Raw genomic sequence first — 27,920 nt, 5'->3', positions numbered from 1 at the left:
GCCTTTTCCAGGCATAGCCTCCACCAATGTGTCCATCGGACTATGTTTATCTTTCATTTACTTTCATCTTCTTTTTTTTTCTTCTGAGATTGTTATGCTAGTGCTGCTCAGAGAGACTGTTGATGGGAAACACTTCTCAGTGGGTAGACAGACATACATGGTACTACAACACTATTTGCAGTCTGAGAAGCATGTCTCAACAATGCATGGGATTTGTTTTAAAGTGATCAGTACAGATTTCAGGATCTTGTGGTTCTTTTATTTTGCTATATATAAAAAAAGAAACTTATTAGGTACCTAGAAAACCATTCCATATTATTTTATTTTAGGCTATAAAAAGCTTTTTTTTTTCTGTAGTGATTATTTTTCTCTTTAGAAAATACATTCTATTTCAGTGAACAAATTTTTCAGATTTACACTAGGACCTTTTTTGGAAAGTGTTTCTTGTTTTGTTTTCTCGGGGTATTTTGCATTTTCATGAAAATGTACTCTTAAGATTCAGTGCTAGAGGGAACAATTAGATTAGGAAAACGTCTTACCGTTGTTATTAAGGCCTATTACACCATGTCACGCGTGACAGGGCATTTTTTTTTCTTTAACACATCCTGGTCCATTTAAGGCTGAGATTCAGAAAAAGTGCTTGGCACAACAGTTTAGCAGGAAAGAAAGCTATTTTAAAAGTCTTTTGGGAACATGTTTGTGAAACAGGAAAAAACATACAATTGATTGATAGCAGCTCTCCATAAAGGTTAGACTCCCTGAGATGGTTTTGCCATCTTTTTTCACGGGGAACGTGTTGTTCTAAAGCGGCGGTTCTCACTCAAGCACAGCTTAATTCAGCAAGGAGTATCTTCCTGTGCAACTACTTTTGCATTGGAAAATCTATTTTTAAATTACAATCCAGACTTAGTCACAGGACTAAATAGTTAAAAATAAGCCAAGTTTGGATTCTACAAAATTAAAACAGTTTGTAGAAGGCATCACAGGACTGTGTGCCTAGCAGATGTCTCAAGTCACATATCTAGCTTTCCACTCGTTAATTCTCCAAAGAATCAAGCTCCTCCTAGAACTGCACTTTTACCTTCACTCACACAAGCCTTGACCATTTAGGTTTCTAGTTCCTTGTCCCAAGAAAACTCTACCTCTGTCCTCCATCAACTTACATTTTTACTTACTTATAATTCCTTAAACACTGTTGTTTTAAATTGTGCTCTAATTCAACTTACATATGCATCTCTTAGATTAGAATACACTGTCTACTTACTTCCTTCCCATTACTGACAGTATTTCTGGACAAAATGTCACCATTTAATATTGTATCATATGATGATGGATGTGATGTTCCATAAGCTAGGCAGGCTTTTGGTTAATCTGTTTTGTTTTACAATGTGAGCATTGTTTGCCTGTCAACAAAGGAGAGAGAGAAAACTAGATGTTCTACTCAGAAAAAATCTTTCCTTACATACACGCTCTTTATTTGCACTTTAAAAAAAGCAGCATTATTAAGTTAGAAATCATATAGTCCACCAATTTAAAGTATATAATTCAATGGTTTTAGTATATTTACAGAATTGTGCGTGTCACTACAATATACTTTTAGAATATCTTATTATCCTAAAAAGAATTCCTGCAACCACTAGCAATCACTCCCTCAGCCCTAAATAACCACTAATAACATGCCTGTCTGTAAAGATTTGTCTGTTCTAAACATTTTTCATATAAATAATAAATACAATATGTGTGTTTTATGACTGATTTCTTTTACTTAGGATAATGTTTAGAAGGTTTATCCATGTTGTAGCATGCATTAGTGCTCTTTTTTTTTATGCATTGTGAGCATATACCATGTTTTGTTTATTCATCAGTTGATGGGCATTTGAATTGTTTCCACTTTTTGGCTATTAAAAATAATGTTGCTATAAATAGTCATGTACAAGTTTGTTTAGACATATGTATTCATTTCTTTTGGGTATATACCTAGAAATGAAATTGCTGGGTCATATGGTAACTCGATGTCTAACATTTTAAAGAAATGTTAATCCATTTTCCAGGCAGCTGCACCATTTTAGATTCCAATCAGCAACATATAAAGGTTATAATTTCACCATAGCTTTTCTTATACTTATTATTCTCTATTTATTTTATTATAACTATTCTTCTACTGGGTATAAAGTACTATCTTACCATAGTTTTAAATTGCATCTTCTTATGACTAATGATGTTGAAGGTTTTTCCATGAGCTTATTGGTCTCTGAATATCTTCTTTAGAGAAATGCCTACGTAGATCTTTTGTCTATTTTTTAATTGGGTTGTTTGCCTTTTTATTACCTAGTAGTAAAAAAAAAATATTCCTTTTTGTATAGTCTAGATATAAGTCCTTTATCCATTATGTGATTTGCCGATATATATATTATTCTTCCATTGTATGAGTTGTCTGTGTATTTTCATCATGGTATTATTTGTTGCACAGAAGTTTCTAATTGTGATGTAGTCCGATTTAATCTACTTTTTGTCACTTGTGCTTTTGGTATCATATTTTTAAAAAATGACTAACCAAAGTCACAATAATTTATTCATATGTTTTCATCTAAAAGTTGCATTTACTTTTTGAGCTGGCTGTAAATATCTTGCCACAAACACATAATAGTCATGAATTATCCAAGGGCATATACTAATAAATTTATTTCAGATTTAGAAAAAATCACTCTAAAGATTTCTTGAGGAGAAAAAGAGTTAGTTTCTGAGTTCCTATTGGCTGGGCTTGGAATATGCTTTGGGAGAGATTAATAATGCCTTACTTTGGTGAAAAAAAGAACAATCTGTAGATATTTAGATTACAAAATAGAAAGGAGCTTTAAGTTATCTTTTTACAGGTCAGGAAACTGAGGCCTGGTGAAGTGACTAACCTAAAAATATTCAGGTACTATAAGTTAGGCAGATAGAAATATAGAGCTTTAGAAATCCTTCTACTACACCAGCATTTCTCAGAAGTTTAGTTAGAAATGTTTGGGTTTCAAGAGACAAAACTCCAAATGAGTCTTGTTTAGGTATAAAATGTAACTTAGTGTTCACATTGATTAGGAAGTACATTATTGTAGTTGATTTCAGATATGGCCAGATTCAGACTCTACTAACGTCCCAGGATTCTCCACCAATCCCCAGTTCTAGGCTGATTACCTCTGCTTGGTATCATTTTTTAAAAAAATAGGTTCCTCCATATGATAGAAGGGGTGCAGGAAGACGGCCTGATAATCAGGCCCTACATGCTTTGTGGAAAGATAAAATATTCCCTGATAACACTACAGGAATGTCTCAGTGAATATTCTGATAGTGCAGCTTAGACCACACTTCCATGCTTAAAGTAATCCAAACGAGAGGATTTTGTTAGTCTAAACCAGTGGTAGTCAACCTGGTCCCTACTGCCCACTAGTGGGCATTCCAGCTTTTATGGTGGGCAGTAGCAGAGCAACCAAAGTATAAATAAAAAGATAGATTTAACTATAATAAGTTGTTTTATAAAGATTTATTCTGCCAAACTTAGCAAAAATCCAACATAAAATACTTGGTAAGTAATTATTATATGCCTTAACTTGCTGTAACTCTGCTTTATAAATTTTATAAAGTAAAGTTACTTTCCTACTTTATAAATCATGATTACCGTGGAACCGGTGGGTGGTTAGAAAATTTTACTACTAACAGAGATACAAAAGTGGGCGGTAGGTATAAAAAGGTTGACTACCCCTAGTCTAAACAAACTCACCAGGAAGGCAGCCTCACTTGAACCAGAGTGAATAGATTCTCTATAGGCAAGACAGGTTCATTTTGTGAGAAGTGATAGGTGTGCCGGATCAACAATATCAACAGAGTTCCCGTGCTTCCCAAATGCTAATGTTTGTTAGTTCATACAATATAAAATGTTTTGAGAAAGATCAAAAGATCTAAATAACAAAAATATTATAACTTTGATGAGAGACTACTACTACATTACTAAAATTAAAATTCTAGTAGAATTATATATTTTCTGATTTTATTGTTTGTTGAAGAAAAGATGTTTTCATATAGAATTTGACTTGACTTTGTGGAAAGGATATACATGTAAAGCTCTTAATCTGAAAAGCTGGATGTAGTCTGTTTCTATGTTCGTTGAGCAAGCAATACTTTCCATATTAGATCTCCTGGAGGGACAGCATTCCATCAAGTACAAAGCATTTTCCTCCAGGCTCTCTCTCACCTTTTACTAATTGGGCTGAGATTTGGCCACTTGCCTCTTTCAAATATAAAGAGAGTGACCAAAATTACCGGAAAATGGCTAATTATGCCCACAATGGGAAAATTATTTCCATGAGTAAGTACTTTAGAGTGTAAAATCAAGTCCCAAATTTAATCACAATATTATCTCTCTTTCATAGTTATTCAACTATTCAATCTGGACTGTTCATTAGATAAGGAAGTTAGCACGGAGTCAATATTTTTTTAGTTCTAATTCAGTGTTAGTAAAAGCTATTAAAGTCAACATAAAGTTAAAGTCAAATTTGGAAGGTTTTATATCTTGATTTGGTTGATTAGCATAGTATAGTCTCTAAGATGTGACAGTTTGATTATAATGTATGCAAACAATGTGCTAGTGTTTTGGTTTATATAAGCTCAGTACTATGAACTATGCAGTTATACTAACTTGATTGACATATTTGGAAAGATACTTGTTATCATTCACTTTGCTTGATATTTTTATAACTGACTTAAATGACAAAAAAAGTGCCCTGTATAATTATGTTAACCAGTGTCACCCTAATAAATTCAATAAAAAATAAATTAAAAATATAAAATCACGTTAAAAACCTTATTATATCTGCAGGAGATAAAAAATTCAAGATGTATATGGCCACCATCTTAAAATACAGGATTAATTTCACTTACAGTGGTATTAAAATTGTGACAAATAACGTTAAACATATTTAAGGTTGTTTATATCTCTAAACATTTTAATATGATATTATCATAATGATAACAATAACTACCATTTACTGAGGTCTAAAAGTTTATGTATGCCCCTGGCTGGTTGGCTCAGTAGTAGATCATCAGCACAGCATATGGATGTCCTGGGTTCAATTTCTGATCAAGGCACACAGGAGAAGTGACCATCTGCTTTTCTACTCTTCCCCATCCCCTTCTCTCTCTCTCTCTCTTTGTCTCTTCTCCTCCCATAGCCATGGCTCAATTGGTTCAAGGGAGATGGTCCCAGTTATTGAGGATGACTCAGGAGCCTCCACCTCAGTTGCTAAAAGTAGCTCAGTTGCCCAGCAAGGAGCAACAGCACCAGATGGGCAGAGCATTCCCTGGTAGCAGGCTTGCTGGGTGGATCCCAGTGGGTACATGTGAGAGTCTGTATCTCTGTCTCCCCTCCTCACTTAAAAAAGGAAAGGTTATGTACATTATTTCATTTGGCCTTCTGGTCTAGGAAGTATTTTGCAATTGAGAAAACTACTTTAACAGAAGTTGTTTAACTTGAAATTATGGGCTGAGTTGGTTTTAGAAATTAGGAAGTCTAATCCATATTTGTAACCAGGACAACTACTGCTTGTATTTGTATTTAGCATTACACGTGTTGTCTCTCTGTTATACTAATTATTAACTGTCAGTTGGCTACTTTATTTATTTCAGTATCACTCTGGGAAAAGGAAAACTGTATCATTAACCAATGGGACAATATTTATAATATATGCTTTCTTAGCATGTGAAATTTAATAGTTACAATTAAATCAGTTGTCTCTTCAAAAATAAAATACTTAGTAAAAGGTAGTATGAAAATTTTAAATTGACCTTTTAAAATTTACTATTAGATGTATTTTTATATACTAGGTCATTCATAGGATTTTGATGAATAAAATGTAATAATCTGTTTTACTGTTTTTTGATTACCTTATTGAGTTTATACATTGTTGACATTTCTTAACATGTCCGGTAATTTTCAGCACTCTGTAAATTTTAAATTTTTACTTGGCCCATTTTCTGGTACATGCAAAAGAGGTAAAAAGCCAATGCGCTAAAATTTAAAAATTGTTTACTTCCAGTCCCAGGAGCATTAGGGTTATTTTAGTGATGATGACAATAAGTTTAGCTTGGCCTGGCTGAAATGGTCAGATTCCATTCTGAGAAGTCTGGCAGGGGGGCTTACGGAGAAGTACGCTGGCTTTTCTAATTTCAGTTTTCTGCAGTGGAGAAGAGAGAACTTTTCCCAAATGGCCTCTCTAAAGTGGGAATAACTCTAAGAAGAGACCATATGTGAAGCAGTAAAATCAAGATATAATTTCTTTTTGGCCTAGATACCTTTTTTCCTGAATTTTCATATAAGAAAAGAAAAATCTCCTAGCCAAATTGTCCACTTTCCACTCTCTTAGATTCAAATGTAACTGATAGCAGAAGACCAAGGGAAAGTCTTCCTGAGCCAAAACAAAATAGAAATGACTTGATTTTAAGGATATTTTGGATTTGGGATACTTTGAACAAAACTGTTACTATTCACTAAGCATTTTTTAAAATATAAATTTTGAATGTCTATTCGAGGCTTGAATTGATCTTATCCTACCCTCTTGTTTTACAAATAAGAAACTTGAGTAGGTATGTAGCCCATTCAAGCTTGTAGAATTACAGAGTAGTGACCAGGACTTACTTCTTGTTAATTGTTGGTGAAATCTTCCTTTTTAAACCTCAAGAATGATGTTTATGGATTGTACTTAAAATGATGAACTAAGACCTAAACTCAGTATAACATTACTGCTCTCCAACTTGATAACTATTCTTGTTGAGGGAAGAAACCTAAGCATCTATTCCTTTCTATCTCCCCACATAACTAGGTGAAGTAGATGCTTAATAAGGAGGGTAAGATGACTAATGGAATTTCTAGATGTTTTTCTTAATTTAAAATGTGTTTTGAAGTGATACACTACATGTGATTTTTATTTGGTACCTTACCAGATGGCAAATTTGAGTTGTGAAACCAGTTACTAATGTAAGGTAGCCTTCCTTGATTCATTCGGTTGATTATCATTGCTGTGAATCATAGACTCATGGATTAATTAAGATCATAGCTACAGCTAATGATTATTCATGTCTATTATTAAATAAGTTCCTTATATCTTCCTGTAATTTAACCCTTAAGGCAATCTGACAAGCTGAGTTATGATAAAAATTCTAGGCAATATCGATTGAGCCACCACTTGTATACCCATTTTCAGGTCAGGATATATGTGTAGTGAGTTTAAATGTTGCAAGAACTGGACTGGGAAGCTATGTTTCTCCAACTGCAGCATACGTCTTCTAACAAGTATGCAATAGAGAACTGAGGGTTAAATATCAAGTTCAGTACTCATTTCCTAGTTGGGCAAACCAAGCATAAAAGAGTTGTACTGATTTTGTCATAGTCACACAGGAATTTAAAAGGAGCTGGAAAGAAATTCTGCTAGATAATGTGATTGCCTTCCACCATAATGAATGTATTCTAGTTGGACTGACTGGCCATTTGGGAAGCAAAAAGTAACCACTTAGGTTTGATAGGAAAATGTAATTTTTGATCAGGTAAGGATTTGTTTTAGTTTTCTATTACAGCTATAACAAATTGCTACAAATTTAGTAGCTTAAAACAACACACATTTACTATCTCACAGTTCTATGGGTCAGAAGTCCTATGAAATTGTCTAATTTTCAAGTCCCACAGGCCGAAATCAAGGTGGTGGCAGAGCTGTGTTCTCTTCTGAAGGTTCTGGGAGGGAAGCTACTTTCAAATTCATTCAGGTTGTTGGCAAAATTCAAATCCTTGAGGTTATAGAGCTGAAATCCCCACTTCCTTGCTGGCTCTTAGCTTGAGGGCCACCTTTATCTACTGGAGTTTATCCCTGGGCCCCACTCAGGATGAACTAATCTAAGTTTCTTAGAATAGAATCCAGGCAATGATCTTCCTTCAACTTGATTAAATTAATTCTATAAAACACACGATCTGTATACCCTCTTTATGCTTCCACTCTGCCAGAGTTAGGAGTTTTGAGATGGATATCATGCATATCCTATCTTATTGTGCTCTCTTAATTACAATATAACATGATATGTTATAAAGTAGATATTTGAATAATTTACTCTGGCTGTCCTAAGACAGTAATTGTGCCTGAAAACACTGAAGAATATTTTGCTTGATTTATACTTGATGGTTCTCTTAAAAATTGTCTGGCCAGTACCTAGAGACAGAGAAATATAAGTTTGCCCAGGTTTCATCATGGGCCAGGGAAGATGATGTCTTTATATTGCATTTCCCAAAATGTAACAGACCAAGAATTGACTCAAGTGTTTACTAAAATTGCAGATTTCCCAGTTCTTCTCCCAAGAGTTTGATTCAGAGGGTTGGTCATGGAGCCTAGACATGTTCAGGAAGTTCTGGTGGTGATTCTGAAGGAGGTGATCCATGCGCCCACACTCTAAGGAGTTTATGTTACATCAGTGATTGGGTACCTGTTTATTAAATTGTCTAAAAAAATAATTCAAGCCCCAAGCGATATTATAAAAAAGGATGTATAGTTTCAGTTTTTTATATCAGTAACAGATCCTTAAGAAAATGAAGCCTCTTTATATATTTTTTCTTACTGCTTCATGTATTGAAAGTGTTAGGAACTTTCTAGACCATGATGAAGGTGGGGAATTAAAATTTACACTGGCATACTGGCATTTTTCCCTCAAAGATTCTACTGGAAATAAAGACAGTATTTTGCGAGAGTAAGTCTAGTACAAAGATTTAGAGTTTACAAGAAGTAAATAAATAAAGCAGTAAGGAGAGAATAAAAGGTAATAAGGATCATGCACTTTAACATTTCTTACAGCAGCACAATTTGTCTGCATAATGTAGAATGACAGAAATTTCCACTTGCTATACAGGTGTGGAATATTGGAATGCAGAAGAGTGTTCGTTCCTTGTCTAGATTCAGAAGTGTAGCTTAATATACCATCTGTGAAGGCATGTAGACAAGAAACTGCCTCGCTTTACTCACACAAATGTTCAGGATACTTAATGACAAATTAAATATGTATGGGAAATGCTTCTCTTAACCAACTGGATAAATAGAGTAAACAATATGGTTTAAGGCTTTTAAAAATCTAAGATATTTTGGAAGTGGAGAGGTGAAAGATGAAACTTGTGTTTTTTCCTTAATCTTGGATTGAACATACACTTTTCGAATTAGTGTTAGGCACTTCAACTAAAAATAAGAACTATTTTTTAAAAAAAGTAAATTAATGAAAAGTGTATGTAGGAATAATACAAATTTGAGGAAAAAAGAAGCTAGTATGCAAGGCACTAGTATGCATTTATAGGGTTTATATATTTATATTCTGATAAATCAGTGTGGATTGTCTCATTTATTTGTATTTTTATGTAGAATAAAACATGGCTTTACATTGAAGTAAGCCAAGAATATTGGTTAAAATTTATAGATTGGAACATGTGGACCTGAGAAAAAAGTCTTCCGATGAGGGTCTATGGCAGGGGTCTCAAACTCGCAGCCCGCCCACCAATTTTGTGCCGCCGCAGACTGGCCCGCAGACTAATCCACGAAGTTTGATTAGTCTGCGGGCCGCACAAAATTGGTGGGCGGGCCGCGAGTTTGAGACCCCTGGTCTATGGCAACTTAAAACAATGAAATCAGATGATGTTACATAAACCTGAGTGACTAGGAAGGTATTTGAGGTTTTGAGATATTCTTTATTTCTCAAAGTTTTTTCTAGGATAAAATAAATTATTTTTACTTTCTTTTGGTGATTCTTTGGGCAAGAAGTACAAAATCCATTTAGAAATAAGCTATTTTTATTCCATGTGTTAAGTAAAGAAAATTATTTTGTTTCCAATGGTAGAACCTAATCATCCAGTTTGTTTAATTTTGAGAAGTGAAAATAAAATAATATTTATGGGAGCCAGGAGGCTAGCGGTTAGAAAGAGAAATTGCCCATAACTGCTACTAGTACCATTGTGATTACAAATTCACTTAAGAGTTTAAAGTAGTATTCTCAGGTTTGAGGAATTTTTTTTTCTACTAAACATAAGCACTCTAAAAAACATCCACTGGCAGATTTAGTCATTCAACTTTACCTCCTCTAATTAAATACTTGATCTCTCCCCAAAATTGAGTGAGAACTACTATATTTCAAAAAGCAACATGCAATCCATTGTTGGTAAAGAATTTAACAAGGTTTGAACAAGATTTACAATGATTTGCTTAATAGCTTTGGTCAGTTACTATTAGATGTAATTTAGTAAAGATAAATTTCGAATAGCTAAATACAGAAGAAAGAACCACTTGCTGAATGAACATGTTAGAGGCAGTACATGAAGAACCAGTGAGTTAAACAAACCATGGAACATAAGTCTCCTCATAACAATCATGCCATTACATCTACCAATATGAGACTCAATTTAAATTGACCTTCAGTTGTATCTGAAATGGTATTATCTATATATCTAGTCATGATCCATTTATTATTGATCTAGAGAACTCTTGGTGAAAGGGGTGAGTCTTCCAAAATTACCACTCACCACAGGTGTCTGCTGGCAAGGAAATTTTATTGATTCTTTGTAGAAGAGATGACTCAAGTGATTTGGATCACCACATACAATGGCATTGCCAGATCTCATGGGGAGTACAGGAGTTCACCAAGTGTTTGAAAGACTGTTCCTCAAACTCGCTGTTGCATCTTTGATAAATCCAAGGGCCACAGACCTGCCCCCTTGATTAGGAGTATTACAAGTTTATACAGTGCAAAATACACCCTTGTTCTAGTGGCTCACTTTCCAGATTTCTACAGAATAAGGTTAAGTAGGAAAGCTATAAAAATGAAATTATTTGCATTATAAATATTTTGTAAGTTGAATAAAGTTCTCTTAAAATATTGGTGCCAGAATGATGTAGTCAACACTTAGAGATATTTCACTGAGATACTTTTTGGATGTCTAATCTTGAAGAGTGCTAGAAAAGCAACAAAGATAACTGATAGTGTTGGGTGAAATATTTTTCAAATATGTTGGCCTTGGGAAAACTTCAAATATGTTTTGAAGCACTTTCCCCTTTGATTTTTGAGCACATGCACATATGGAAGGAAATTTAATACTTACTCATGTGTAAATCATCAAAGCGCTGTTTCATAAAAAGTTATCTGATTTCTAAATAGAATGATATTTCTTTACATTTTACTTGTATATTTCTGCTTATGTATATTCAATACAGAAAAATGTGAAATATAGTTTTAAATATTGCTTAACCTTTATGACTTTCTAAGTTAGTACAGTAAACTACAGTTTGTTCAATATCCAAACAACCACAGAACTTGACATTTGAGTAGTTTCAGAATTTCATTTTGCAAGAAAGATAGAAGAACTTTTTTACCCCCAATTTTTATTGTCAGTACAGATTCAAATACTGTGCAAAACCTTTTAATAGAATAATTGACAGTTAATAGTTATGATTAGTGTTCTTGATTTTAGAATCCTAAAGTTCTTTATCAGTTCATTTTTCATTCATTAAGTTGTTCATTTATACTACATATGTAAATTAATTGCCAGTAACAAAGGTTACAAAGATCAAGTATGGTTTTGGACCATACCACCAAAGGAAATGGATCTACATAACACATTCCAATAAATGATTATATAAATAAATTTAAGGGAATATTAAACTATAGTTAATTTAAAATTTTTTATCACATTATAGTTCTTTGAAATTTACTTAAATAAAATATTCAGTTAGATATTTTAGTATACCAGGTATCCTGAATAAATTAAAATTGTTTTTTCTGTATCTAATGGAAAACAAGAAATATGTGTAACAAAACTCAAATATAATGCAAGTTAAAGAGACTTTTTTTTTTTGTATTTTTCTGAAGTTGGAAAAGGGGAGGCAGTCAGACAGACTCCCGCATGCTCCTGACCGGGATCCACCCGGCACGCCCACCAGGGGGCGACGCTCTGCCTACCAGAGGGCGTCGCTCTGTTGCGACCAGAGCCACTCTAGCGCCTGGGGCAGAGGCTGAGGAGCCATCCCCAGCGCCTGGGCCATCATTGCTCCAGTGGAGCCTTGGCTGTGGGAGGGGAAGAGAGAGACAGAGAGGAAGGAGAGGGGGAGGGGTGGAGAAGCAGATGGGCGCTTCTCCTGTGTGCCCTGGCTGGGAATCGAACCTGGGACTCCTGAAGTTAAAGAAACTTTTTTTTTTTTTATTATAATTTTATTTTTTTAATGGGGCGACATCAATAAATCAGGTTACATATATTCAAAGATCAACAAGTCCAGGTTATCTTGTCTTTCAATTATGTTGCATACCCATCACCCAAAGTCAGATTGTCCTCTGTCACCTTCTATCTAGTTTTCTTTGTGCCCCTCCCCCTGCCCCTTTCCCTCTCCTTTTCCTCCCTCCCCCCGTAACCACCACACTCTTATCAATGTCTCTTAGTTACACTTTTATGTCCCACCTACGTATGGAATAATGCAGTTCCTGGTTTTTTCTGATTTACTTATTTCACTTCGTATAATGTTATCAAGATCCCACCATTTTGCTGTAAATGATCCGATGTCATCATTTCTTATGGCTGAGTAGTATTCCATAGTGTATATGTGCCACATCTTCTTTATCCAGTCGTCTATTGACGGACTTTTTGGTTGTTTCCATGTCCTGGCCACTGTGAACAATGCTGCAATGAACATGGGGCTGCATGTGTCTTTACGTATCAATGTTTCTGAGTTTTGGGGGTATATACCCAGTAGAGGGATTGCTGGGTCATAAGGTAGTTCTAGTTTCAGTTTTTTGAGGAACCACCATACTTTCTTCCATAATGGTTGTACTACTTTACATTCCCACCAACAGTGGATGAGGGTTCCTTTTTCTCCACAGCCTCTCCAACATTTGCTATTACCTGTCTTGTTAATAATAGCTAATCTAACAGGTGTGAGGTGGTATCTCATTGCAGTTTTGATTGGCATTTCTCTAATAACTAAAGAAGATGAGCATCTTTTCATATATCTGTTGGCCATTTGTACTTCCTCCTGGGAGAAGTGTCTGTTCATGTCCTCTTCCCATTTTTTTATTGGATTGTTTGTTTGTTGTTGAGTTTTATGAGTTCTTTGTATATTTTGGATATTAGGCCCTTATCTGAGCTGTTGTTTAAAATATCATTTCCCATTTAGTTGGCTTTCTGTTTATTTTGTTATCAGTTTCTCTTGCTGAGCAAAAACTTCTTAGTCTGATGTAATCCCATTCATTAATTTTTGCCTTCACTTCTCTTGCCATTGGAGTCAAATTCATAAAAAGCTCTTTAAAACCCAGGTCCATGAGTTGAGTACCTATGTCTTCTTCTATGTACTTTATTGTTTCAGGTCTTATGTTTAGATCTTTGATCCATTTTGAGTTAATTTTTGTACAGGGGGACGAACTGTAGTCCAGTTTCATTCTTTTGCATGTGGCTTTCCAGTTTTCCCAGCACCATTTATTGAAGAGGCTTTCTTTTCTCCATTGTATGTTCTTGGCCCCTTTATCAAAAATTATTTGACTAGATAGAGGTGGTTTTATTTCTGGACTTTCTATTCTGTTCCATTGGTCTGAGTGTCTATTTTTCTGCCAATACCATGCTGTTTTGATTGTCGTGGCCCTATAATAGAGTTTGAAGTCAGGTATTGTAATGCCCCCAGCTTCATTCTTTTTCTTTTTTTTTTTTTTTTTCTTTTTTTTCATTTTTCTGAAGCTGGAAACAGGGAGAGACAGTCAGACAGACTCCCGCATGCGCCCGACCGGGATCCACCCGGCACACCCACCAGGGGCGGTGCTCTGCCCCCCAGGGGGCAATGCTCTGCCCATCCTGGGCGTTGCCATATTGCGACCAGAGCCACTCTAGCGCCTGAGGCAGAGGCCACAGAGCCATGCCCAGCGCCCGGGCCATCTTTGCTCCAATGGAGCCTTGGCTGCGGGAGGGGAAGAGAGAGACAGAGAGGAAAGTGCGGCGGAGGGGTGGAGAAGCAAATGGGCGCTTCTCCTATGTGCCCTGGCCGGGAATCGAACCCGGGTCCTCCGCACGCTAGGTCATTCTTTTTCTTTAGGATTACTTTGGCTATTCGGGGTTTTTTATAGTTCCATATAAATCTGATGATTTTTTGCTTTATTTCTTTAAAAAATGTCATTGGAATTTTGATGGGAATTGCATTAAATTTGTATATTGCTTTGGGTAATATAGCCATCTTGATTATATTTATTCTTCTTAAACAAGAACAAGGAATATTCTTCCATCTCATTATATCTTTCTCAATTTCTCTTAACAATGGTTTATAGTTTTCATTATATAAGTCCTTTACATTCTTTGTTATGTTTATTCCTAAGTATTTTATTTTTTTTGTTGCAATTGTGAAGGGGATTATTCTTTTGAGTTCATTCTCAATTGTTTCATTGTTGGCATATAGAAAGGCTATTGACTTCTGTATGTTAATTTTGTATCCTGCAACCTTACTGTATTGGCTTATTGTTTCTAGTAGTCTTTTTGTGGATTCTTTGGGGTTTTCGATGTATAGGATCATATCATCTGCAAAAAGTGAAACCTTTACTTCTTCTTTTCCGATATGGATGCCTTTTATTTCTTTGTCTTGTCTGATTGCTCTGGCTAGAACCTCTAGTACCACATTAAATAACAGTGGAGAGAGTGGACAACCCTGTCTTGTTCCTGATTTAAGGGGGAAAGCCTTCAGTTTAGTGCCATTTAATATGATGTTAGCTGATGGTTTATCATATATGGCCTTTATCATGTTGAGATATTTTCCTTCTATACCCATTTTGTTGAGAGTCTTAAACATAAAATTGTGTTGTATTTTATCGAAAGCCTTTTCTGCGTCTATTGATAAGATCATGTGGTTTTTGTTCTTTATTTTGTTGTTATGGTGTATTATGTTAACCGTTTTACGTATGTTGAACCATCCTTGAGATTCTGGGATGAATCCCACTTGATCGTGATGTATTATTTTTTTAATATGTTGTTGTATTCGATTTGCTAGTATTTTGTTTAGTATTTTAGCATCTGTATTCATTAGAGATATTGGTCTGTAGTTTTCTTTTTTTGTGCCATCCTTGCCTGGTTTTGGTATGAGAGTTATGTTGGCCTCATAAAATGTGTTTGGAAGTATTGCTTCTTCTTCAATTTTTTGGAAGACTTTCAGTAGAATAGGAACCAAGTCTTCTTTGAATGTTTGATAAAATTTGCTGGTATAGCCGTCAGGGCCTGGACTTTTATTTTTGGGGAGGTTTTTAATGGTTTTTTCTATTTCTTCTCTACTGATAGGTCTGTTTAGGCTGTCTGCTTCTTCTTGACTCAGTCTAGGAAGGTTGTATTGTTCTAGGAATTTATCCATTTCTTCTAGATTGTTGAATTTACTGGCATAAAGTTTTTCATAGTATTCTACAATAATTCTTTGTATATCTACGGTGTCCATGGTGATTTCTCCTCTTTCATTTTGGATTTTGTTTATATGAGTTCTTTCTCTTTTTTCCTTGGTAAGTCTTGCCAAGGGTTTGTCAATTTTGCTGATCTTTTCAAAGAACCAGCTCTTTGTTCTATTAATTTTTTCTATAGTTTTACTGTTCTCTATTTCATTTATTTCTGCTCTGATTTTTATTATCTCCTTTCTTCGGCTGGTTTTGGGTTGTCTTTGTTCTTCTTTTTCTAGTTCCTTAAGGTGTGAAGTTAAGTGGTTCACTTGGGCTGTCTCTTGTTTGTTAATATATGCCTGAAGTGATATGAACTTCCCTCTTATCACTGCTTTTGCTGCATCCCATAGATTCTGATATGTCATATTGTCATTTTCATTAGTCTGTATATATCTTTTGATCTCTGCACTTATTTCTTCTTTGACCCATTCATTTTTTAAAAGTATGTTGTTTAGTTTCCACATTTTTGTGGGATTTTTTTCCTCCTTTTTGCAGTTGAATTCTAGTTTCAAGGCTTTATGATCAGAAAATATGCTTGGTACAACTTTGATTTTCTGAATTTGCTGATGTTGTTTTTGTGGCCCAACATATGGTCAATTCTTGAGAATGATCCATGTACACTGGAGAAAAATGTATACTCAGTCACTTTGGGATGAAATGTCCTGTAGATGTCTATTATATCCAGGTGCTCTAGTGTTTTGTTTAAGGCCACTATATCTTTGTTGATTCTCTGTTTGGATGACCGATCTAGAGCCATCAGCAGTGTATTGAGGTCTCCAAGTATGATTGTATTTTTGTCAGTTTTTGTTTTAAGGTCAATAAGTAGCTGTCTTATATATTTTGGTGCTCCTTGGTTTGGTGCATATATATTAAGAATTGTTATGTCTTCTTGATTCAGTGTCCCCTTAGCCATTATGAAATGGCCATTTTTGTCTCTGAGTACTTTTGTTGTCTTGTAGTCAGCATTATCAGATATGAGTATTGCTACGCCTGCTTTTTTTTGGATGTTATTTGCTTGGAATATTGTTTTCCAGCCTTTCACTTTGAATTTGTTTTTATCCTTGTTACTTAGATGAGTTTCCTGTAGGCAGCATACAGTTGGATTTTCTTTTTTAATCCATTCTGCTACTCTGTGCCTTTTTATTGGTGAGTTTAATCCGTTTACATTTAGTGTAATTATTGATACTTGTGAGTTCCCTATTGCCATTTTATATCTTGCTTTCTGTTAGTTTTGTGTCTTCTTTGATCCTTCTCTTTTGTTTTTCTATCTTTTGTTTTTATTTGGTTGTATTCCATACATCTTTCCACTGTTGCTATCTTTTTTATCTCATGTGCTTCTGTGGTATTTTTTTCAATGGTGGTTACCTTTAGGTAATGAAAAGGGTTCCTACCCTGTTCATTGTAGCGCACTATTTTGTGAGTACTTTTGCACTCCATCGTCCTTTACTACTGTTAATCTCCATCCTCTCCCCCCTTTCTTTTTGTTGTTGTCACAGTTTAAATTTGGTTTTATTGTTTTCTTGGTGGAGCTTTTACTTGTGGCTCTGTTTTTTTTTGTTCTTTGTATCTGATTGGAGAACCCCCTTTAGTAATTCCTGGAGTGGGGGTTTTCTGATGATAAATTCCCTCATCTTTTCTGTATCTGTGAATGTTTTTATTTCTCCTTCATATTTGAAGGATAGCTTTGATGGGTATAGTATTCGTGGCTGAAATTTCCTCTCTTTCAGGGCTTTAAATATTGGGGTCCACTCTCTTCTAGCTTGTAGAGTTTCTGCTGAGAAATCTGATGATAATCTAATGGGCCTTCCTTTATATGTTGTATTCTTCTTTTCCCTGGCTGCCTTGAGAATTTTTTCTTTGCCGTTGATTTGTGCCAATTTCATTCACTTGGAGTAGGTTTGTTGGGGTTAAGAAAACTCGGAGTTCTGTTTGCTTCATGAATTTGAGGCTTTAGTTCTTTCCACAGGCTTGGGAAGTTCTCATCTATTATTTGTTTGAGTATGTTCTCCATTCCATTTTCTCTCTCTTCTCCCTCTGATATACCTATTATTCTTATGTTATTCTTTCTGATGGAGTCAGATAATTCTTGTAGGGCTATCTCATTTTTTTTAATTTTTGAGTCTCTTTCTTCCTCTCTCTGTTGTGCCTCAAGTTGCTTGTCTTCTATTTCACTAATCCTCTCTTCTATCTGGCCTGTTCTATTAGCCAAGCTTGTTACCTCGTTTTTCAGCTCGTGAATTGAGTTTTTCATCTCTGTTTGATTTGTTTTTATAGTTTCAATTTCCTTGGACATATATTCTTTGTGTTCATTGAGTTGTTTTCTGAGTTCCATAAATTGCCTTTCTGTGTTTTCTTGTATATCTCTGAGTATTTTTAGAATTTCTATCTTGAATTCTCTGTCATTTAACTCCAAGGTTTCCAATATATTAAATTTTTTCTCCATAGATTTTTTCCTCTTCTATCTGTGTTACCTCTCTTTCTTTTGTATCCATGATATTCGATTTTCTCTTCCTTAATGGCATCTGAGGGTGGTTTTGTTGATAGTATTAATAAGATTTAATAAAAAATAAAAAGTTAAAAAAATAAAAAATTGAAAAAAGTTTTTTTTAAGAAAAAATTAATAATGAAATAAAGAAAAATAAAATAAAATAAAAATTTAAAAAAAGGAAATTATTCCCCCCCTCCTTTTTTTCTCTTCTCTCCTCTCCCTTCTTTCTTGAGAAAATCTTGTGGTGAACTGTGAATTATATTGTATTTAATAGAACAAACAATGCCTGTAATGGAGGGCCTGAATTGGGGAAAAGTAATAAAGGGGCAAGAAAAAAAAATGGTGGGGGTATGGACCCACAAAAAGCAAATAATGAAAAAATTTGGATCAAGAATAAAATGATTTACGTTTAGGTGTTGGTTGACTAAGAGTTATGATGAGAGGAGTAAGAGGGAAACAGGAAAATGGGGGGACAAATTAAAAAATTACTATTGTATTTAGTGGAACAAGAGCTTGATAAAATGGAGAGCCAGGGATGGGAGCACTGCTAGTGAGTTAAAAAGGTGAAGTAAAAACCCCCCAAAATGCCACAAACATAAGTTTGAGTTCCAGATAAAATAATTTGTTTGTTATTGAGGTTTGAATGAGAGGAGATGTAAAGGAAAAAGGAAGAAACTAATATAGAGGGAGAAAAGAAGAGAGAGAGAGAAAAAAAAGAGGGAACCACTAAAAGAAGAAAAAAGAAAAAAGAGGAGAGAGAGAGAGAGAGAGAGAGTTAAGGGTTTTGGAGTGCAACCCTCATAGAGAGAAAGGAAGAGGAAAGAAAAGATAATGGGAGATGTAACACTTATGGGTAGTGTAGTTCAAGGAGAGGAGAGAGTAAGACCGGTAGGGAGTTAAACGACCAAATTGGAGGAGGAAAAAAAAAAGAAAAAAGAAAAAAAAATCAAGGATGAAGATAAGAGAAACAAACGAACAAATATAATAAAATGGGATAGGTTATAAAGTCTGCGGATTATTCTGATTTTGAGAGGTTATCTTCTTGCTTTTTCTTTTCTCTCCCTCTTCCTGGTCGGCGACTCTGTACCCCGGGTTCTGCCCCTTTGGCATGCTCAGGTAGAGGTTTGCAGTTGATAAGTCTCTATGGCGATGTCATGTATTGTGCTTCAGTCTCGTTGGCAGTCGAGGCTCATTAGCGTTTATAGGCTCCAACAGTGAGAGAGTCCGTGTTCCAGGAGCCTCTCTCCTAGTCTTTCCTTCCTCAACCAGCAGCCTGAGAATCCAGCTATGGGGTTGCTGCTGCCTCTGCCTTGATAGTAAGAGGCTCAAAGAGCGGGCAACTCCCCACTCTTATTTCCACTCAGCACAGGGCTCTGGGTAAGGCTCAGTCAGTCAGAGCTGCTGGCATAATCAGCCGGGGCTTTTGCCTACTCAAAGACCTCTGGCTCTGTCACTCTGTCCAGTAACACGGCGGGTCTGCGCGCGCAGACCAGGATGTTAGACCGGAAGTCTCGCCCTCTGAGTGAAACCCCCCGCCCGCACTGAAAAGTTCCAATGTTGGAATTGGCTCTCGCTCCGTCCCCGTGTGCCGCTTTTTCAAGGCGCTGGGGCAGCCCATGACTCTGCCCTTGGCCCACACAAAGGCCCCCGACTCTGCCCCTCCGTGGGACAACACGGGCTCCCACTCCGGAGGTGCTGGGAGGAGTCTCCTTCCCACTCTCCGTGCGCGCAGACCAGGATGTGAGGCCGGAGTCTCGCCCTCTGAGTGAAACCTCCCGCCCGCACTGAAAAGTTCCAGTGTTGGAATTAGCTCTCGCTTCCTCCCCGTGTGCGGCTCTCCCAGGGCGCTGGGGCAGCCCGGAGGCTTTCGGCCCACACAAAGGCCTCTGACTCTGCCTCTCTGTGGAGTAACACAGGCGCACCCTCCGGGGGCTTTGGAAGGAATCTCTCGCCCACTATGCGCCCACCAGGGGATCAGGTAAAATGGCTGCGCCGCTTGTCTTTCTTTTCTGGGTTTGGCGCGAGTGTTAGCTGTATTGCCCAGGTTGTCACAGGAACAGTTTTTCCTTGGCTTAGATCTCCGTGCCACAGCTTGGTTCGGCCGTTTGTGCCGCGGCCTGGATCTATTCACCCCCTTTGCCCGCCTTAGTTTCTATATTCTCAGTTTCCAGTGAAAATCGCCCTGTTTAGGTTAGTGAGGAAGGCGGAGCATTTCTTACTCCCTATTTCCTTCGGGGTTTGGTTATATATTTAGCCAATTTTTCGCTCGATCATACCTTTGGGTGTATTGCAAAACATCTGGAGGCTCCAAGGATAGGTTTTTCTGTTTCTGGTTGAAGATCTTGTTGAGGTTTGGGGGAGATTTATCGGTATCGCTTCCTACTCCGCCATTACTCTGACGTCATCTCCGAGACTTTTAAACATTGGAATAGCTTGGCCCTGGCTGTGTGGCTCATGAGATAAAACGTCCTCCCAGTGCACTGAGGTGATGGGTACCATTCTGGGTCAGGGCATGTTGGAGAGGCAGTCAATGAGTGTACAACTAAGTGGAACAATGAGTTGAAGCTTCTCTCTTTCTCTCTCTCCCTTCCTCTCTCTCTCAATTAATGGAAAGTTTTTTTTAAATTGGCATAGCTTAATAAAAATATTATTTTCAATAGTACTGTTTTTTTTATTTCAATTTGCCATAGAAATAATTTTGGCTCATTATTTCAATCAATATTTCAGGTCATGACCCCAGGATTTAAGAAGTTCTTCAAGACAATGTTGAATATGATCCAGGAGAAAATGTGATTTGAGTCTGGAGACAATTGTATATGTAAGTACTAGAAAATTAGATTTTATCATAGTAAAATATAATAAAAACTAAAATACCAACTCATTAATTACTGAATTGTAAAAACTGGATTTATTTTTTTCCTCCTCTTATAATATGCATGATTTTTAATGTCTAATATTAATAAAATGTTTCCAATTTTTTTGGTTATATTTTTCTTAAGATCAACTAATAATAACCCTCTATATCAGATAGAAGAAAAAACATTCTTTGGGAGATTTTACAATTAAAAAGAAAGGCTGCTTTCAGGTGAGTCATTGGTGAAGGCAAGCAATGGCATAGATTCTGTTTGCTGGTCAATGGTGGGCTCTCATTGCATGTGATAAAAACAATGAACAAGTACACGAGAAAGGTTTGATAATTCTTCTAACATTTTCCCTGTATTAAAAAGCGTGATGAGTTTCTAACAAAATTATATCTAAGTTCATATTTCACTGGTAGATATTTATTGATTGAAAACTTTTTATCTCCTCTGAAAAACATTTTTATACATTCAGTTAAATATATGTTATATTTTATGACTGTACCAGGATAATTCATATCTTATAAAAAACTGTCAGAATAGGTTGCTCATGCTTCTTATAGGGAGTAAGCATTACACACTTTATCCCAGTGATGTCACTTTTTAAAATTAAATAGTTAAGGGGTAGTATTTTAGAGGTCATTTTTCACTTGCTCAGAATTATATCTACCATTAGAAATATTTAACAGGACTCTTTTTATTTGGTATTGTCTATCTTCTGCAACCGAATAGTAATAATGTAGATCATTTAGGAGATTTTTTTGTTTCTTGGTTTAAGAAAACAAAACAGTTAAATCTTTCAGTGAAAAAATAATTTATATTAAATTATAAGGACATTTTAATTGAGTATAAATATTATTCTCAAATAATTGGCCCCAAATCAATTGACCCTCTTTAATTTTTAGACTCAGAAAATTAAAAATGATATTAATAGTTATAGGAAATAAAACTATGTTTTATAGTAAATACGCTATCAGAATTGTTGTTTTATATTTTTGTAAAACTCTTCAATTTGATACTTAATTATTTTATTCCAATTTTGGTAAAGAAAAAGAAAACAAGATGTTTTCTAATTATTAAAAATATATATGCAAGAAGCTTTCTCATTTGTAATATTAAATTAATTAAAATATATTTAATTAAGCTCTTTATGATTTTAAGTCATAATGCTCTTAAATATGTAATATGTAAGGCTATTAATCAAATGCTTAAAGAAAAATTGTTGGGTCATTTTAAAGAAATTTTCTGTTGAGAGCCATGTATATTTAATTCATAAATATTGATGAGTTACATGTTTTCATTTTCTCTTGCAGCTTGATTTATATTATATAGCGTATTTTATTTTGGAATAAATGATGGAGAAAAGGTGTATGCTGTATTTTCTGTTTCTTCTGTCTTTTTTTATGGTAAGCTAGTTTATGATTATTTTTATTTTAACTTCCAATATGTTTATAGTTGATGAAGGTGAATCACACAAAAATGACATATAGTTTTTTCATGCATAAATCAACTACATTTTTATATCCAATCAACACAGCAATAATGTTGTTCCTTTCAGAATAGACTTTAAGGCTTTTTTCCCATAGCAGTACTAAGGGATGCTGGTGTAGTTAGTTGTTGGGGGAGATGTCAAAGTGAGAAAAGTAAATAAATATAAATATAAATATGCAAGATACCAGAGGAAAGTAATTGTCAGTTTTAAAAAAAGATTGAATGGCTCTGTAGTGCAATTGTACATGGTAGGTAAAATAATCTCAACCAGACCTGTTGTTTCTGAGTTAGAACTATTAAAAGCAGGTCTTAACCTGTGGTTTTTCTCCCAGTCTGCCAACTGATTGACTTCCTTTGATTAAAGAACAATTCAGAATTATGAACTATACTTTCAGTTAAGTTCCTCATCCATTCATTTAAATAAATATTGTGTACATTTTCTGGCAGGCACTGGTGTGGGGCAGGTGTATACATGAGCAGTGCACTCATGCGCACCTCTGCACACCTAAAGCCTCTGGATGGGTAAATAACAATTACTATACTGGAGACATCGTATGCCTTACACGTTTAATTCTACATTTATTTGCAGAAATATTTTATTTATATTTTTTTGTCTCACATTAAAACCATGACTATATGCCTGACCAGGTGGTGGCACAGTGGATAGAGCGTCGGACTGGAATGCCGAGGACTGAGGTTTGAGATCCCGCGGTCGCCAGCTTGACCGCAGGCTTATCTGGTTTGAGCCAAAACTCACAAGCTTGGGCCCAAGGTCGCTGGCTCAAGCAAGGGGTTACTTGGTCTGCTGAAGGCCCGCGGTCAAGGCACATATGAGAAAGCAATCAATGAACAACGAAGGTGTCGCAATGCGCAATGAAAAACTAATGATTGATGCTTCTCATCTCTCCATTCCTGTCTGTCTGTCCCTGTCTATCCCTCTCTCTGACTCTCTCTCTGTTTCTGTAAAAAAACAAACAAACAAACAAACAAAAACCATGACTATAATCATTAAAAATTTCCTTGCAAAGTACTGTCTTTACTTCCAACAGTAAGTTTGAAAGAGAAAGAAATGCCAGTGTAAAGTTTTGTTTCCCCACTCCCATCATGGCCTAGAATGTCTCATATTAAACCACGACGGTACTCTTATCTTATTATATGCATGAGAAGCTGAGAGACATAATCTCATCTAACTCTGTGCCAGCAAATAATTTTCCTGTGGTGTTTCCAAGCAAACCCTGCAAAGATTCAAACAAAGAAACTCAAGAAAAATATAGAAAATCTAAACTGAAGGAAAGCAAAGCTACATTCCTGTCAGCATTTGTATTTGAAAACATTCTCAAGTCTAGGAGAAGTCCAAATTCTGCATGTCTTAGATATTATCGTGGGTAAATAGACTAGAACACAAGAAACAGGACTCATGTTTCTCTAGCTCACACTCTCCATTGAGCATGCCAATGAGCTGCACTGGCCACCACAGGTTTCTGGTAGGTAATTCTGTAACATATCAGAATAATTATGATTCAAGGAACCATTACCGTTATCTCAGACAGTGTGCAAATCTGAGTGTTTCTTTTAAGTAAGAATAAAAATGATATTAATTTCATGCAATTCTATAAATTTCCTAAAGGCAAGAGAAAAGGTATTAATTTTCTTGATGTTGTAAATTTCCATTTATACTTGTTTATACATAAATCTTTATTAGATTATTAAAAACAAGCAAAGCATCACACGGTTAATGTTAAATGGTGGTCTGCTTATGGTGAAACTTGAATGGTGCCACTCATGGGGAATATTACCATTAAGATTTTACTAAATTCAACTTCTTGCTAAAGAACAGAAAAATCAAGAATAAGAGGACAAAATACATGTAGAAAAATAACTTCTTTTTTTTTAATTATTTATTTATTTATTTATTCATTTTAGAAAGGAGAGACAGTGAGAGAGAGAGAAAAGAGAGACAGAGAGAGAAGGGGGGGAGGAGCAGGAAGCATCAACTCCCATATGTGCCTTGACCAGGCAAGCCCAGGGTTTTGAACCGGCGACCTCAGCATTTCCAGGTCGACACTTTACCCACTGCACCACCACAGGTCAGGCGAAAAATAACTTCTTATGGAAAGTAGTTAATAGAAATAATGCAAAAATGAAGAAATAAGGTTACATTACAAAGTGGAGAGGAAAAGTCATGTAAAAATTAAAATGGAAATAAAACTTGAAATAGTGATACTAAATTAGAAGAACATAAATATATGCCTTGTCTAACGCCAATTTATTGATGTGCTTACAATAAAAATTCTGTTTACCAACATCACAAATGAACTTGTTATTTTGACTATCAAAATATAATTATAAAAATGGCAACAATTTGGATTATTATCATGTACCTGATACTCCCCTCTGTTAACTTGATACTATTTTATTCCATTTTATAAGAAGAAAGCAGTCTTGTCTACATTCACAGAGCAGGTGAGAAAGTAGTGGTAGGTTTTGCATACAGCTCTGTCTGCATTCCACAGCATGTCCTGAAGCCAGCCTCTACAGCTGTTAGAGGGCCAAACATGGACTATTCCCTAATCGGCCATCGGCAACATCTTGTTCATTGCTTGAAATAGGAAATGATATGAGAGATATTTACTGTGGAAACTGGCAAATACTACCAATCAGGGGTTTTCCCCAAAGCCCGTTGACCAAGCTCTGTACTTACTGTTTTCCACTGTGACAGAATGCCTGTGATAGACATTTTCACAATTCTGAAATTTTGTTCTTTTAAACCCTTAGATTCCTGTCAGAGCAGAATCAGAAGAGAGCCATGATATGGCACATGAGTTGGGTGTTACCAGAAATAAAATTATGACAGCTCAGTATGAATGCTACCAGAAAATTATGCAAGATCCCATTCAACAAACAGAAGGTAAACATGACTGTTTAATTTTACATGCATTGATATATTTCTAAAAGAAAACCACCATTACATCATTATGGGTTTTTAGTTCCCTTACAAAAAAAAAGGAATAGTTGCTATTTTTTCTGGTATATGAGCAGTTTTAATTATTTACTTATAAAGTATACTTTATGACAATTTCTCTTTCTTCTTTTATAAAATTCTAATAAAATATGTGCAACAGGGATATGTTTAGTAACATTTTAATAATAAAAAGATATTTAAAATATCAAATAATTATGTATCAAATTAAATAAGTGACAGTTGATCTTCAATTTATGTAATTGTATTTTTTAACAAGTTGCTTGATAGGAGTTTTCATAATAAAATGACAAACTTTTTTTGCATAACTTATACTTTGAATAGTACATTTGATCATGAAGCTAATGAAATCTAAGTGCTTTGTTTCCATTAAATTATTCATTAGATATTTTTGTGACATTTACTGAGGGCCTACTAAATGCCAGATATTTGCCTCTATGGTGAAGATATAGAGAGTAGTAACACAAATAGAGTGGCCAAATTTAGCAAAATCTAAACACCGAAAACAAAAATAAGCCCTGTATTTTATCTGGCAACCCTAAAGACAGGGTTATCTTCATATGTAAGATGAAAATTTCACAATAAAACAAAGCAAAACATAAAGACTACATATTTCTAGATTTTAAATATTTCATTGGAAATAAAGCTATGACATTTTTTTAAAATGTTTGATGTGGCCCTGGCTGGTGGGCTTAGTGGATAGTGCATCAACCTGGTGTGTGGATGTCCTGGGTTTGAACCCTGGTCAAAGCACACATGAGAAGCAACTATCTGCTTCTCTTCCCTTTCTCTTCCCCTTCTCTCTCTCTCTTCCTTTCTCAAAGTCAGTGGCTCAAGTGGTTCAAGCATCAGCCCTGGGCACTGAAGAATAGCTAAGCATCTGCCCTGGGTATGGAGGATAGCTCACTTGGTTGATGTGAGCATCAGCCCCCAGACAGTGTTGCTGGGTGGATCTTGGTTGGGGCACATGCGGGAGTTTGTCTATCTCCCCTCCTCTCACTTAAAAAAAAAATTGATAATACTATCTACAATGTTTATATCAATAAAATGTTAAAAGTAGATTATTATTAATATTTTTAACTGTCAAAATTAGCTTGCTTGTGAGAAAAAGAAATGAGTGTTTTTGTTCACATTGATCACCTTTTAAAATCTTAGTATAACTGAACAACATAATCCATTAATTTTTAAAGAAGTGTTTGGATATATGTTTTAATAGTATTATTATAAGATATTTATCCAGTTAAATATATCTTTAAAATAACCCAGACAGTGACAAATTATCTGATATTAGATCAATAGACATTGAATGATCAAGTATTAAAATATTTATATACAAATTCTGTGTTAACTGCTCCAGCTTCTCATTTTATTTCATTAAAATCTGTATTAGCTTTTAATTATTTTATTATTATTTCTTTTAATTTTATTTAGAAAATTAAATTTAACAGGGTGACATTGGTCAATAAAAGTATCTAGGTTGTGTTATTAGATTAAAACTGTTGAGGTCCTGACCGGTTGGCTCAGTGGTAGAGCGTCGGCCTGGCGTGCAGAAGTCCCAGGTTCGATCTCTGCCCCTCCCCCTCTCCTTTCTCTCTGTCTCTCTCTTCCCCTCCCGCAGCCGAGGCTCCATTGGAGCAAGGATGGCCCGGGCGCTAGGGATGGCCCGGGTGCTTGGCCTCTGCCCCAGGCGCTAGAGTGGCTCTGGTCGCAGCAGAGCGACGCCCCAGAGGGGCAGAGCGTAGCCCCCTGGTGGGCAGAGCATCGCCCCTGGTGGGCGTGCCGGGTGGATCCCGGTAGGGCGCATGCGGGAGTCTGTCCGACTGTCTCTCCCCGTTTCCAGCTTCAGAAAAATACAAAAAAACAAACAAACAAAAAAAAAACACCTGTTGAATTAACCTCTTCCAAATTATCTAGATATATGTAAAAATAGGCTTTGAATCTAATTGTTGAATAATAGGAGTAGCTTTATGAGGGTTTCATAATAAAATAATTTTCAGATAAACTAAGTGTAGGATTACTGCATAATATATAGTTTGTCCTATTAGACCTCCATAATGTACTTTGTCATTTTAAATACTATAGAAAGCCTTACAGTAAAAGACTGTCTTTATTTTAATGTGTATTTCCCAAATCTGTTTGATCATAGAAACTTTTTTAATGGAAATACCTACCTACTTAGGTCTCACTCAAATGCCATTTAATGCAGTATGAAAAATTCTGGACCTCGCTCTCGATGATGCTGCCAGTTTTATCAGTAATCGGATGGAATATTATTATGATTTTCTTTTAGGTGAGAGGGAGATAGACAGACTCATATGGTGAAATAGAAATACTCATTTGTTTACCTCAGAAAATACTAACACTTTGCCCAAAGAACACTGTTTCTAAAATAAAATGTATTTAAGGGTAAGGTCACTGATTAATCATCACTCGATGGTTAAGAACAACCAGAAAAGACTACTTGATTTATGGAATAAATAGCTTCCTTAATTCTAGTTCTTTGAGAATGAGAATTAAAGCTAAACTATATAAATCAGATATATATTTAGATATTTCTAATTTTAATTTAGAAGTTATTTATTTCAATAATTACTCAGTGAAAAATTTAAGTAACTGC

At 35.5% G+C, this 27,920-nt stretch overlaps 1 protein-coding gene across 3 annotated transcripts in view; it reads left to right on the top strand.

The window, feature by feature from the left end:
* CALCRL (calcitonin receptor like receptor) overlaps positions 1–27,920 on the top strand; it is a 109,641-nt gene that overhangs the window by 45,628 nt on the left and 36,093 nt on the right. For all 3 annotated transcript variants that reach the window (XM_066345409.1, XM_066345407.1, XM_066345408.1), the window contains 3 exons: positions 20,702–20,792; positions 22,146–22,238; positions 25,099–25,231. In XM_066345409.1, the coding sequence (XP_066201506.1) occupies positions 22,185–22,238; positions 25,099–25,231 (187 nt within the window). In that variant the 5' untranslated portion in view covers positions 20,702–20,792; positions 22,146–22,184. The remainder of the gene's footprint in view (positions 1–20,701; positions 20,793–22,145; positions 22,239–25,098; positions 25,232–27,920) is intronic.

Source organism: Saccopteryx leptura, chromosome 7 (assembly GCF_036850995.1).
Source record: "Saccopteryx leptura isolate mSacLep1 chromosome 7, mSacLep1_pri_phased_curated, whole genome shotgun sequence".
Taxonomy (NCBI): domain Eukaryota; kingdom Metazoa; phylum Chordata; class Mammalia; order Chiroptera; family Emballonuridae; genus Saccopteryx; species Saccopteryx leptura.
This window is presented reverse-complemented; position numbering and strand designations above follow the sequence as displayed.